Genomic DNA, 15,123 nt, shown 5'->3' with positions numbered 1-15,123 from the left:
CTGTATGGCTTTAATCCCTTTATATTTAAGTGTACTGTCTTGAAGAAGGGACCACAAGCTCTTGAAAAGGATATGGAAGCAGCAGTAGTTGGTTCTCTACCTATTAATTAATTTGAGGAGATTGGTGGTTGGTAGTGGTGTTCAAATTGTCTAGGTTATTATTAAATTTTTTTTTTGTCTGTCAGTTGCTGAGAAAAGAGTGTTGAGAACTACTACAGTTTAGATTTATCTTTTTGTCCCTTTAGTTTTGTCCAGTCTTTCATCGTAGATTTGGCACATTTGTGGCTGTTTTGTCTTTCGCATGAATTGGCGCTATTTCCACTACGATGCAGCTCCTCCATCTCTGGCAGCATCTTTGTCTTGGTGCCTCTTTTATCTGAATTATTCACATCTGGACACCGAGGTCTCAGGTTCGGAGAGGGAAAGTGACTTGCCCAAGGCCACACAGGTGTCAGCTCCAGGGGCAGAGTGCTCCCTTCTCAGCCCAGCTGCACACAAGTTTTCTCTACTCCAACAGTCACTTTGGGGCCATGGGTCTGATAGATGCTCCTTCCCAGTGATTTTTCTGGTGTCATGATTGCCAGGTGGCCAGAGCTGTGTCCCTGCCCGCCCTTGGCAGAGGACCTCCCAGCAGCCCTAGAAGTCACCTCCATGCAGAGCCCAGCATCTGGCCTGCGGCCTGCAGCCTGCAGCCTGCAGGGAGCTGGGCTGAGCACGCTTGGAACACCCGCTGGAAACTTCTCACTAAGCCCTAGCTCTGGGGCTCCTGGCGCCGTCTCCCTGTTTGGTGAGATGGTTCTGAGCATATTGGCCAGAGCTTCCCAGGACTCACATGTTGTAAGAATTTCTCTGGATGGCAGGAGAAATGTCCCTGTCTCTGGCTCCCTTGGTCTGTGTGAGCTTGTGGGAGCCCAAGCCAAATCCACTTCCTGGTGCTTCACCCTTGCCAGGCTGTGGCCTGAAGCTCCTTGGGGGCTCCCTGCTGGCGGCAGCCCTCCTGCCCGTGATCTGAGCCCTCCCTGGGGCATTCTGGGAAACTCTGGGGGGCCCTGCAGGGGCTGGGAGGGCCATTGTCTGGGAGATGTTTATGGGGGAAATTGACATAGTGAGGGGCGTCTCTGCCATGGGCTGTGGATGCAGAGACCTGAGCAGGGTGGTGGGTGGGTTCAGTCAGCAGTTTTACGGCTCATACTGTGTGCCAGATGAGAGGAGAGGCAAGCCAGCGTGAGAGACCATGATGGGCTGGGCGGCGACATCTGACCACAGTCGCCACTGATATTGTTCTGTGTCCCCCTAGGCCTGAGAAGATGCTGCCTTGGGAGACACCCTCCACCCATTGTGAGATTTTGTCCTGATTTCACATTTCAGATACATTAACATGTAAAACAGTCTGGGTACAGTCGCTCACGTCTGTAATCCCAGCAGTTTGAGAGGCCGAGGTAGGAGAATTGCTTGAGCCCAGGAGCTCGAGACCAGCCTGAACCACATAGTGAGACCCCATATGTACAAATCATTAAAAACTTGTCTGGGCACGGTGGCTCACACCTGTAATCCCAGCAATTTAGGAGGCCGAGGCGGGCAGATCATGAGGTCAGGAGATCGAGACCATCCTGGCTAACATGGTGAAACCCCGTCTCTACTAAAAATACAAAAATTAGCCGGGTGTGGTGGCGGGCACCTGCAGTCTTAGCTACTAGAGAGGCTGAGGCAGGAGAATGGCTTGAACCTGGGAGGTGGAGGTTGCAGTAAGCTGAGATCGCAACTCTACACTCCATCCTGGGCGACAGAGTGAGATTCTGTCTCAAGAAAAAAAAAAATTTAGCCATGTGTGGTGGTGCATGTCTGTGGTCCCAGCTAGTCAGGAGGCTGAGGTGGGAGAATAGCTTGAGCTCAGAAGTTTGAGGCTACAGTGAGCTATGATCATGCCACTGCACTCCAGCCTGGGTGACAGAGCAAGACCCTATATCAAAACAACAAAAAACAAAAAAATCTAAACAGTCTGGGTCTTCAAATCAGTGAAATGCAGTAAGGATGATGATGATGGTAATGGTGATAAGGAAATAGTAGTGATGGTTGCCATGTATCGATGACAAGACATTATCTCATTGACCTGTAAACAGGACCCTCTGACGGGTGTACGAGGGAAGTTGGCTTCCTCTTTCCCACCAGCCCCTCAGGGTGACTTTGTGGGGCCCGGACGAGGCCAGCCCTGCTGAGCGTGTGCTAGGCCAGCACTGGGATTGGTGCAGTGACGCAGCCACGCTTGGTGTCTCTGGGGAGTGGTCCTCCTTGAGGTGCCTCTTGCCTCTGTCGCCTCCAGGTCTGCAGCTGGCCAATGGGAGCGACCCAGCTGCCTGGCAGGCTCTGTGGTGTCCAGGTGCCCGGAGCTCAGGGCCTAGGAGGCATGATGGGATCCCTTGTGACTCTGGCTGCAGCAGCTCCAGGGCCTTAATCAGGCCAGCGGAATGCAGCGTCAGCAGCAGCAGAGCTGGCAGCCCCACAGCTTGGGGGCCTTGGCTGGTGGAAGGGACAGAGCGAGGCTGGGCAGTGCCGGGGGCAGCTTCAGGCTGGGCCAAGGCCCTAGGGAGCACTGGGTCCCTGTTCTCTGGGCTGAGAGCCCTGCTCTGGGGGAAGAGAAAGAAGGAGTTCAAAACTCAAAACTTGCTTCCCACATTTTCCCTGTGACCAAGCCCATTGCTGCTCAGTGTCACCTGGCTCTCCAGCCATCCTTACAAAAGGAGGTGAGGCCAGCGCCAGTACCATCCCTTTCCTGCGACGCAGAAACCCAGGCTTTAGGGAAGGTAGTGCTGGTCTGCTGTTGACCGGGAGATGGCATGGTTTGGCTAAGGGGGTTCAGACATCAGGGCTCACCCTCACTTGCTCCTGCCTGGGTGGCCCTCAGCAGGTCATTCTGTTCTCTGGACCTTGGGCTCCTCACTCACACACAGGGACAGGCTTGGGACTGACCTCACAGGACTGTGGGATATGAAGCAGGTGAAGCCGCAGCCGAGGGTTCTGCCTGTGGTCCAGACTTGGGAAATAATCGCTGTGGTTAGTAGGGGCAGAGGAAAGATGAGGGGAGGTAGCCAAGGACCCACTCAAAGGCCCTGGGAATGAAGGGGCCCGTGCCCCTCACCCTCAGGATAACCCTACCCTTCCCCGACCTGGGCAACCCTGGCCTTGTGGCAGGGCCCCTGCTCCCAGGGTCCTGCCATGTCTCCCATGGGCCTTGGTACCATCTGCAGGGTGCTGGGCCCTGTTCACAGTGGCTGCCAGACTGTGGTCACTGTCATCCAAGGGGAGGCAGGTGTGGGATGGAAACCTGTGAGTGGCTGGAGGGTACCTGGGATCCAGGCTCCCTCAACCTGCCATGGGCTCCCAGTGCTCATCTGAGAGACGGAGGGGCATTCAGGCACATGGTCCTTCATGGGGCTGCTGGGCACTGGGCAGCAGTCAGAGGGCACCTGCTGCCTGACCGTCTGTCTGTCTGTGGGCCCTGTTGCCTCATCTGTGTATGGGAATTACAGTAGAGTGTGTATCACAGGCTGTAGTACATGGTATGTGCTCAATTAACATTGGCTCTTATTACTTTTGCTATTTATTATTTCCCTTCTGTTCCTCCATTCCCACTGTTCTGGAGAGCTGGCACCTAGACCTCAAAAACACAGGGACCTAGACCCTTTTAGTCCAGGTGAATCAGGAGGGATACTTTTTAGGTCACGTTATGGGAAAGAGCTAAGGGAGGCCGGGCACAGTGGCTCACACGTGTAATCTCAGCACTTTGAGAGGCCAAGGCAGGAGGATCACTTGAGGCCAGGAGTTCAAGACTAGCCTGGGCAACAAAGCAAGACGCCATCTCTACAAAAAAATTAAAAATTAGCCAGATGTGGTGGCATGCCCTATAGTTCCAGATGATGGGGAGGCTGAGACAGGAGGATTACTTGAGTTCAAGGCTGCAGTGAGCTATGATCATACCACTGTACTCCAGCCTGGGTGATAGAGCGGGACCTTATCTCTGTCTTAAAAAAATGAAAAGAAGAGAGTTTACAAAGATCCATCATTCTCAACACTACCTCTGTTCTCACATTCACCTTTCTTAACCCTCAAAATTTACTGTAAAATCTGGTGCATATGTGCATTTTCTGGAGAGAGGATCAGTGGTTTTATCAGACTTACTGTGGGGGACATGTGACTCCCAGAATGTAAACAGCCACTGTTATAGACGCATTTCCCTGCACACACTCTGGTGCTGCCAGAAGCCTTTTCTTCACCATTCCTTGAAGAGCGAAGCTTGCTCCCACCATTAAGTCTTGACATATGCTCTTTCTTTCCCATTTCTGCCTATTTCCTGCTCCAGGGAGCCTTCTTTGCTGATTCCTGCGAGCTGAAGTTTCTCTTCCCTCTCCTGACTGACCTAGACACTTGTCTGTATTTAGCATTTTTGACATTTGATAATAACCTAGCACTTCATTCTGTGACTTCATGTTGTCTTCTGATTGACTCATATGTATAAGCCCTGTTTCTCCAACTAGATAGAAAAAAATAGCTAAAATTTGAATTTTTACCCATTGACCCTCTATTGTTTTTCTTTTGTGCATTGTACACAGTGATTCCTTGCCAGCTGTGGGAGTGGCATTCCTGAAAAGCACTGCACTTGGCAAAATCACAACTGGCAAGATCAAAGTCTCAGTGAAAATGGGAGGTTAGGGAAAAACAATAAAAATGGCATTAAGTATATGTCTTTAAAAACCACAGTAAATAAAAGTTCTAAGAGACATCACTGCCAAAACAAACCAGATTTGTCCACATTTAAAAACCTGTTCCAGTTGGTAGTCTTTTTCTGAATCACCTTCTTAAGTAGATGGGAAACTTGGCCTTTGTCTTGATGTACTGACGACGAGAATTCTCCCATGAGGTTTATTTCTTAAGTCAGTTTTGGTAATTTATTGTTTTCAAAGAACTTATTCATTTTGTCTAGGTAGTCAAGTTAATTGATATAACTTTGTCCTTAATATTTCTTTATTATCTTTCTAATGCCTGTAGGTTCTGTAATGATGTCCCCTCTTTCATTCCTGATATTGGTGCCTTCTCTTTTCTTAACCAGTGTAGGAATTTTATTAATCTCCCAGAAGGTTTGTATTTTAGAGATTTACCTCTTTAAAGTTTTTGAACCAGTTTTTTGGGGGGGGCTTGAGATGTATTATCTTTTGCACTTGTCACCTATCTTGCTCTGTTTTTGCAAATCTAGAAGAAATGTGTATGAAAACACCAGGACTGTTCCAAGTTATCTAGGTCTAAGGGCACACTTCCCAAGCCTGTTCTTCTCTCTGTGTATTGAGCCAGTGGAGGCTAAAGCAATTTCTCGCTATCACCTGCCCCTGTGATGGACATTGGTGAAGTCCAGATGGTGTGTCCTTTGGCTTGAGTGAATTTTATGAAAACTTGGATAAGTAAGAAAGATACTAAACTGAAATATTTTTTAATGCAGAAAAGAGAACTACTTTATCTCAGAATCACAGATCGTAAAGAATTGCTGGCTCTCTCAATATTAGTGACTGTGTTGTTTGGAGCATATGCATTTAATAATGTTATGTTTCATTTCTTATACAAAGTATCCACCATTTGAAGTATTTGTGACCTTCTGTGCTTTTGCTACAAAGTGTGTTTTATCCATAACCTTGATTGAAATTCCAGTTTCACTTGTCTTTGTATTTTTAACAAATCTGAATGTCTGTTTAGAATCACAGGACTGGGTGAAGTTGAGTCTAACACTCTTCACTTTAACAGAACTCCAAGGCCCAGGAAGGGAAAGGGACTTGCCCACCAATTTGGAGGACTTGCCTATAACTTAGCCTGTCAGAGGCTGAGGCAGAATGCCAGTGCCCTGGAAATTTCTGCTTCATCAGCCAAGACTGTCCCTCTGGCAGTAGATATCCTGGTATTTTTGCATTAGCAATTTGAGGGGCCATGGGACGTCAGCCCAGCTGCCAAGCCTATGTGGGATTCCTGGCTGAGGGCACAAAGGGCGGGACTCACCAGGGTGGGGCTGATGGTGAGCGGCATCCTGCAGACCCACTGCTCCTTCATCTCCAGGGTGGCCCAAGGTCCCGTCAGAGTCACTGACAGCTGCTTCTGTGTCAGTTCCATTCTTTTAAAAATATATATATATTTTAGGATTACAGAGTCTTACTCATGCCTGTAATCCCAGCACTTTGGGAGGTCAAGGCAGGTGGATCACTTTAGGCCATGAGTTCGACACTAGCCTGGCCAACATGGGAAAACCCCGTCTCTACTAAAAATACAAAAAATTAGCTGGGCGTGGTGTTGTGTACCTGTATTCCCAGCTACTTGCGAGGCTGAGGCAGGAGAATTGCTTGAACCTGGGAAGCAGAGGCTGCGGTGAGCCAAAATTGCACCACTGTACTCCGGCCTGGGCAACAGAGCCAGAATCCATCTCAAAAAAAAAATATATATATATACACACACACACACACACACACATATATATATACACAGCAGCTTTATTATGTAATTTGCCATTTAAAATGTACAATTCAATGTTTTTAGTATATTCACAAAATTGTACAACCATCACCACTGTCTAATCTTAGAAATTCATCCCTAAAAGAAACCCCATTCTCCTCTCTCCCCAAATCTACTCTCTGTATCTATAGATGTGCGTTTTCTGGACATTTCACATAAATGGGACCATACGAAATGTGGTCTTTTATGACTGGCTTCTTTGACATAATGTTTTCAGGGTCCATGCGTGTTGCAGCAAGTATCAGCACTTCATTCCTTTTTCTGGCCGAATACCATTCCATCGTATAGATGGACCACATTTTGTTTATCCACTCATCAGTGGACGGATATTTGAGTTGTTTCTATCCTTTGGCGGTTGTGAATAAAGCTGCTACAAGCATTCAGGTATAGGTTTTTGTGTGGACATATGTTTTTGTTTCTCTTGGGTATATACTTACAATTACTGGGTAGCACTATAACTTTATTTTTAAATGTATTTTATTTTATGTTTGAGATGGGGTCTTGCTCTGTCACCCAGGCTGGAGTGCAATGGCACACTCACAGCTCACTGCAGCCTTGACTTCCCAGGCTCAAGTGATTCTCCCACCTCAGCCTCCTGAGGAGCTGGGACTAGAGGCATGCACCACCATATCTGGCTAATTTTATATTTTTTTAGAGGCACGAGTCTCATTATGTTGCCCAGGATGGCCTCAAACTGCTGGGCTTAAGCAATCCTGCATCAGCCTCCCAAAGTGCTGAGATTACAGGTGTGAGCCACTATGCCTGGTCCATATCCTAACTATGATTAACCTTTTGAGGAACTATCAGATTATTTTCCAGATGTTTTCCAAAGAGGCTGCAACATTTCACATTCCTACCAGCAATGTATGAGGATTCTTCTGTATGGTTTGCTTTTAAATGAGGGGCAAAGCATGTGGGTAGGTAATGTTTATTTACATAACACTGTACATTCAGTACCTGCGAAAGTCCTTTTCTATCCTTGACCCTTCATATCAAAAGATTATTTTAATACTTTTTTTTTTTTCCATTTTAAAGATGATAAATCCCAGCTCCTACACTTATTGTGTGATCACGGGCAAGCAGCTTAACTTCTGTGTGCCTCAGTTTCTCCATCTGGAAAACACTTGTGATTGTATCCACCTCAAAGAGGGGGTTAAGTTAGTGAACCCGTGTGGAGCATTTAGCCTAGTCTCTGGCAGTCAGTAAGCCCCATGTAGTGTTAGCACAATTTTTTTTTTGAGATAGAGTCTGTCACCCAGGCTGGAGTGCAGTGGTATGAGCTCGACTCACTGCAACCTCCGCCTCCCAGGTTCAAGCGATTCTCTCTGCCTCAGCCTCCCGAGTAGCTGGGATTACAGGTGCGTGCCACCACGCCTGGCTAATTTTTGTATTTTTGGAAGAGATGGCGTTTCACTGTGTTGGCTGGTCTCAAACTCCTGACCCCAAGTGACCTGCCCGCCTCGACCTCTCCACGTGCTGGAATTATAGGCAGGAGCCACCGTGCCTGGCCATGTTAGCTTTCATTTTTATGATCATTCCATGATTGCCGTAGGGGTTTTGGAAAGTTCAGAGAGGAATGAAGGAGCAGTGCTCCCGAGCAGCCTCACAGCTCAGAGGCGGCGACAGCTGATCTTTCCTGTTCCCCCTCGGCGTGTTCAGTGCACACTTCCTATCAAGTTGAGATGGAACTTTCCATGCAGCTGTGCCTCTTCTGTTCACTTCACGCCGGCATGAACATCCCCCAGTGTTGCAGTAAACAGTCCTTGTGCCTGTGATGGGCTAGCGAGTAGAGGCCGGAACTTACCTGTCACCCGAGAGTCAACACCCTGGGTGAGAAGGGCCGCGTGTGCTGATGCCAAACGTATGGGAGGCGATACTTGCAAGGCTTCTGGCTAGACGATTTCCCTGACACCATGACCGATAGACTTGGGTGGTGTGAGGGTCCGGGGACCTGAAGGACTTAGGCCATTAGCAGGGCCTCCAGGGTGGGCAGGCATGGGTCGGCGCTTGCATTGCAGGGCACCAAGGAGGACAAGGGCAGCAGTTTTGAATCTTTTTCTGAAGTCTAAGCTATTCATGTTGAAAATGTAGACAGCAGAGATGAGAAGGAGGTAATGAAGATGACCTAAATCCCGCCATCCAGAACTTCCAGCCCTTTTTTGCTCGTGTACATTCTGGTGCACTCAGACACATGCACAGCACACACGTAGGCAGTACTGTGGGTAGGACCACGCTGTACATTGTATGTTTTGGTCTTTTTCACCCAGGACATCATGTCTTTTAGAGCGGTTAGGACTATCCACTGTAAAGCAAGATGCTGGGGTTCAAATCTGGGCTCTACCTAGCTGTGTATTCTTGGGTCTGTTACTTAACCTCTCTGTGCTGTAATTTCCCCATCTGTAAAGGTTAATAGCCATATGTCTATTGTAAGGTTGTTTCAAAGGTTAAACGAGTTGGGACGTGTTAGAGCAATGTGCCAAGCCTCATGTGGCTCAGCGTTCTTCTAGAACAGTTTCATTGGCTACATACGGCCACCTGTGGCTGTGCGCCCAGGTTGTCTCCAGCTTCACAGGTGCGCGTGGCTCTGCAGGAGCCTCCGTGGACCTCATCTGCGCCTCCGCTGCCTCCATCCTGAGCCTGTCCCCCCTCACCCTTTGGTTCTTATTGAGTGACCTTGCAGGTTCCGGGGCCTAAGCTCGTCAGACGCGGTGGGGAGCCTGGAGGCCTCCTGGCCTCCTCGCCAGCTCCAGCAAATGGCAGAGGGGGTGAGATCAGCAGGGGGATATTCTCTTTGGCAGCCTATGGGTGGCTTCCCTGGGCCAGCTGTTGGAAGGGACTAGGGCAGAAGGAGAGAAGGCGTGGGGGTCGAGGCAGCATCTGGGCCTCAGCTGGAAGCCGCCTCGCCCTTTTGGGAAGAAGGTGGGATTTGTGTAAATGCCGTTGCGAACAAGAGTGACCCCTGTTCTTGGTTTTGCTGGCTGTGTGCCGCCCCACCTGGCCTCTGGCCGACTAGGGCAGGAGGGCTGTTGGAGGGGGCTAGGAGCCTGCTAGAAGGCTCCTCCCCAGGCATCTGGCACATCTTAGTAAGGCCTCTAATGCTTGGGAGACCATAGGGAGCCCTCTGGTTGCAGCGTACCCAGCCATCGGACTTCAAAACGTGTTTCCTTTTCTGGACTATTAAGACTTCATCAAAAGAATAAGAAAAAAGATTGAACACCGAGTTCACATTCCTTCTGTTTCTCCATTCATTCAGTTCTTCAGTGTCTGTTTATTGAACACTCGCGATGTGGATAGGCATTGGAAGGGAGTGATAGACACACCATCCTGTTGAATAGCTGCCATATCTCCATGAGTATTCCTGCTATGTTTCTAAATGTATTGTTGTTTTTATTGTTTTATAGAGGCAGGATATTGCTCAGTCACCCAGGTTGGAGTACAGTGGCCTGATCATAGCTCACTGCAGCTTCAAACTCCTGGGCTCACCTGCTTCTCTCTTTTTTTTTTGAGATGGTCTCACTCTGTCGCCCAGGCTGGAGTGCAGTGGTGCGATCTCGGCTCACTGCAACCTCCACCTCCTGGGTTCAAGCGATTCTCCTGCCTCAGCCTCCTGAGTAGCTGGGATTACAGGTGCCCACCACCATGCCTGGCTAATTTTTGTATTTTTAGCAGAGATGGGGTTTCGCCATGTTGGCCAGACTGGTCTTGAACTTGTGGCCTCAGTGGTCCACCCGCCTCGGCCTCCCAAAGTGCTGGGATTACAGGTATGAGCCACCGCATCCAGCCAGTTTTTAAAAGCATTTTATTCTGAGATAATTGTAGATAGACGTGCGGTTGTGAGAAATAGTGAAGAGCCAGTGTATCCTTCACTGAATGTTTCCCAGTGGGAGCCTTTTGGGTAACTGTGGTACAATGCTGCAGTCAGGGCATCGCCATCGACACAGTCCACGGATCTTATTCCTACTTCTCCAGTTGTACATGCACTGTGTTTGTGTGTGTATACATCTGTGTATAGCCTGCTTCATTTTTCTTTTTTTTTTTTTTTTGAGACGGAGTCTCGCTCTGTCGCCCAGGCTGGAGTGCTGTGGCCGGATCTCAGCTCACTGCAAGCTCCGCCTCCCGGGTTCCCGCCATTCTCCTGCCTCAGCCTCCCGAGTAGCTGGGACTACAGGCGCCCGCCGCCTCGCCCGGCTAGTTTTTTGTATTTTTTTAGTAGAGACGGGGTTTCACCGTGTTAGCCAGGATGGTCTCGATCTCCTGACCTCGTGATCCGCCCGTCTCGGCCTCCCAAAGTGCTGGGATTACAGGCGTGAGCCACCGCGCCCGGCTAACCTGCTTCATTTTTCAAAAAGGAAATGAGGCTCTGGGAGGTGAAGGCCTCACCCAGGCTCATGCGGCCGGTACGTAGCAGAGCTCTACCCTGACTCAACAACGCAGCGGGGCTCGACTCCACGCCCCTGAATCACTTCAGGAGAATGGTCACCTTCTCTCTTTGCTACTGTTCTTGGACTCTGTGTCCACGCGCCCTCGCGGTCTCTGCTGCAACTGTGGGCTGAGACTCCTGGATAGACTAGAACCCAAAAATACTAGTCCTGGGATGCTGGTTCTTTCCTTTCATAGATGAGGAGACTGTGGCTTAGGGAGGCCAGTGGGTTCGCCTAACGTCACCCAGTGGGTCAGAGGCTGGTCTGGGACTGTTTCTTCTTCTAGATCTGCACGAGGCAGTAACCACAGTGAGCTTCTTTTTTTATTATTTTTTGAGACGGAGTCTCACTCTGTCACCCAGGCTGGAGTACAGTGGCATGATCTCGGCTCACTACAAGCTCCGCCTCCCGGGTGCACGCCATTCTCCTGCCTCAGCCTCCCAAGTAACTGGGACTACAGCCCACCACCACGCCTGGCTAATTTTTTTGTATTTTTAGTAGAGATGGGGTTTCACCGTGTTAGCCAGGATGGTCTCGATCTCCTGACCTCGTGATCCGCTCACCTCAGCCTCCCAAAGTGCTGGGATTACAGGCGTGAGCCACCGTGTCAGCCACAATGAGCTTCTTTTTCTAAGAGGTAAAAACAGGTTGATTGCAAACACCAGGCTCAAGATTCAGATTGGTTACCAGGGAGACAGGGGCCATGTTCAGATTGGTTACCAGGGAGACAGGGGCCATTCTGGAAGGTTTTTGAGCAGGAGATGACTATGGAAGTGTGGGAGGTGACCTGGACCCTTAGCAGGACCCCACGTGTGTGCCAAGGAACACTAATGACTTGAGTGTTGGGATTTTTTGCTCCCTTACTCAAATGCATTTGGGAAACAGTAGATTAAAGACAGTTAACCAGGAGCTTTGGCTGCAGGACTTATCAGTGCCTTTAATGCACTGATGTCTACTGTGATGGACTTGTGTTCTGTGCAGTGTGTTTCAGGAAATGGCTGAAAAGACCTCTCCAGGGTGAGAATCTGAATTTCTGCTGCCAAGGCTGGGGTGGACAAAAGTGTCTAGAGAGCAGGATCCAAGGTGCCTAGGTCTGTGTGTTTTTTTTTAAGAGGAGGCTAAAAGTGAGTGGCTACAAATGACTAAAAGTGAGTGTTCGGGGCAGCCATAGCTCAGGCAGGGCCGGTCATGAGGCCAGTAGCTTTCAGATCATCATAAAGACTTGTTCCCAGTACAGGAATCACTCAGGAGATTTGTAAGGTGGGAAAAGTGAAAAACAGACCTGTCCACACTCCACCATCCAATCGCAGGCATGTGCCTCTGCCTACGTGTGAGGGGAGAGGAGGAACAGGCATAGGTGCAGTCAGCTGTCTTATGGGTGGTGGAATTTTAGGTGCTTTAATTTTTTTTTTTTTTTGAGACCGAGTCTCGCTCTGTTGCCCAGGCTGGAGTGCTGTGGCTGGATCTCAGCTCACTGCAAGCTCCGCCTCCCGGGTTTACGCCATTCTCCTACCTCAGCCTCCCGAGTAGCTGGGACTACAGGCGCCCGCCACCGCGCCCGGCTAGTTTTTTGTATTTTTTAGTAGAGACGGGGTTTCACCGGGTTAGCCAGGATGGTCTCGATCTCCTGACCTCGTGATCCGCCCGTCTTGGCCTCCCAAAGTGCTGGGATTACAGGCTTGAGCCACCGCGCCCGGCCGCTTTAATATTTTTAATATAAGATTTTAAAAACCCACAGAGGAGCTTGGGCTCCATTCACTGGGGCGGTAAGAAGCCACTGTGTATTTGGAGCTTGGGTGAACGATGCTGTAACAAAACATCTTACAAGAAGGATTTTTCTGAGTGGCACCGGGCGGGCGAGTTGGAAGAAGGAGGGGAGGAAATGAGCAGGAACCACTTCGGAAGCAGGGGCCGTAACCCAGGCCAGGACAGGGGTGGCAGCTGTCAAAGGAGAGCTGGAAGCAGCCTCGCAGCTTCCCATGTTCCTGAGGCTCAGAGAGGTTAAGTCACCTTTCTCAAGTCACGCAGGGGATGGGCTTGGATGCAGCTCTCTGGATTTAGAGTCTTGGAGGATTGCTCTATGCACATTTGTCAAATCCACCTTCTTCCGCCCTATATTTCTGACACCATTTGGGTCCCCCCTGCTAATCCCCTATCGAGGTAAATATTCCAGGGGGTACATATGCGCCAATGAGGATGACCACTGCAGTGTCGCCTGTGGTCGTCAGAATTAACCCCATGAACTTAACCTCGAAGAAGACGCGGGATGCCCTAGGGCACAGCACTGCTGACAATATCCCGGAAAGGTTAGAAAGAATGAGAGCCTCTGTGTTTCAAAAGTCAGCAGCCTAATTCCATTTACACAGAGTTAAAAAATAAAACAAATCAAAGCTAGCAGCTCCGATTCCCATCACTTCTGACCTGCAGCCCCTGGTCTGTTACCTTTGGGGCCAGATATGTCTCAGAAGTCAGGATTTTTCAGAACCTCAGACAGATGCTTTAGTACCGATGCTGTGTTTGACACGACACCCCAGCGGAGTCGGGGGCAGCACCCGATAACCAAACACGGTCATGTTTCTGCTGCAAAACATGTGCGTATTCACGCCCAGTGGGGAAAAAACTAGGGCTCTAAATAGCCTCAGGGCAGGGCAGTTTTTGCTGCCAAATGAGTTAAGAAAAACTTACGGTTTCCAGAACTTTCGGACTTGGGGGTTGTGGGTAGAGGGTTGGGGCCGGTGTTGTCATTGTCTCGACCTGAGTGAGGCCCCGAAATGTTGAGTAACGTGCATGGGATAATCTCAGTTTAGGCGACCAGGGAGAAAAGGCACCTCCTCTGGAACTTTGTTCCAAGTTCCGACTTGTTCACAAGTTTGTGGAGAACTCGGAGGGGACCTGCATCAGACTGTCGGCCCCTGGGGGATGGGAGACGAGAGAGTGGGGAAGGGATTGGCGTCAAGTTCGTGTGTGCACTCCTGCGTCTTGGCTTGTCACAATGAGTGTGTGTGACTTTTTACATTTGAGGGAGAAAGGGAAAAAATGGCCTCTCAGTGTGGCTGGTGCTGAGTCTCTGGTGCCCAGGGCGGGTTTGGAGAGCTTTCTGGATTCCATCCGAGGCCTTTGGTAAGCATTGTTTCTCGATGGGTGGAACACAGACGTGCTCTTTTCCTGGTTGCTGGCAGCCAGACCTGCCCGGACCTTGAGCAGCTCCATAAATTAATCCAGCGACATGCTATCCTTCTTTGCCAAGGCTCCCTGTGCTGGGAGGGAGTCCCATTAGGCCCTGTGTTTAGACCGCGTGTTTAGACGGGGTGGGGGGGCCTGCTGGAATTTGCATTCCCTCATTCAGAAGCTAAATGGATCTTTTATTAAGATCAGCAGAATCCATTTTTAACTGAATTTGAAGGTCACCCTGTGCTTGGGTTTCTCCCCTGTGAATATGTGTCCAGGACACTTGGAGAAGCCTGTACTGCATCAGAGGACGAGCACTGGCCAGGGAGTCTGGAGACCCCGGTATGGGACCTGCTGCTCATTTGGTGACGTCAGGTCAGCCATGCAACTTTTGCATTTCCTATGGGGTCAGACAAGGGCTTGGGTGTGACTGATTTATCGATCAGCCATTTATTGAGCACCTCCTGCATGCCAGGCACAGAGAACAAGACCTGGCCCCTTGGAGCTCAGAGCCTGGCGGGGAAGCCAGACACATGGGCGGGCAGTTCAGAACAGTGGACCCAGAGCCACTTGGGGATCCACACTGGAAGGGGGACCCCAGTGAGCCCTCCTCCATCCACTTGGGGAGGGGCGGGAAAGGGAGAGAAGGCTCACTAGCCACAGAGAGAAAAACAGGCAGTTAATTTTAAAGGACACCAGCCCTTTCTCTTCCTCAGGGGGAGTTGGGTTTTCTTTTTTTTTGAGACGGAGTCTCGCTCTGCTGCCCAGGCTGGAATGCAGTGGCCGGATCTCAGCTCACTGCAAGCTCCGCCTCCCAGGTTTACGCCATTCTCCTGCCTCAGCCTCCTGAGTAGCTGGGACTACAGGCGCCGCCACCGCGCCCGGCTAGTTTTTTGTATTTTTTAGTAGAGACGGGGTTTCACTGTGTTAGCCAGAATGGTCTCGATCTCCTGACCTCGTGATCCGCCCGTCTGGGCCTCCCAAAGTGCTG

The 15,123-nt window shown here is 49.9% G+C and overlaps 1 protein-coding gene across 1 annotated transcript in view; it reads left to right on the top strand.

Moving 5' to 3' along the window:
• The window catches only part of LOC116271344, a 29,886-nt gene extending 15,059 nt beyond the window's left edge, over positions 1-14,827 (top strand). The window contains exon 2 of the mRNA XM_031658626.1: positions 14,411-14,827. Coding sequence (XP_031514486.1) covers positions 14,411-14,566 — 156 coding nt within the window. The 3' untranslated portion in view covers positions 14,567-14,827. The remainder of the gene's footprint in view (positions 1-14,410) is intronic.
• Positions 14,828-15,123: the final 296 nt, after the last annotated feature.

This window comes from Papio anubis, chromosome 18 (genome assembly GCF_008728515.1).
Source record: "Papio anubis isolate 15944 chromosome 18, Panubis1.0, whole genome shotgun sequence".
Taxonomy (NCBI): domain Eukaryota; kingdom Metazoa; phylum Chordata; class Mammalia; order Primates; family Cercopithecidae; genus Papio; species Papio anubis.
Note: the sequence above shows the minus strand (reverse complement) of the source record. Positions and strands in the feature narration are given on the sequence as shown.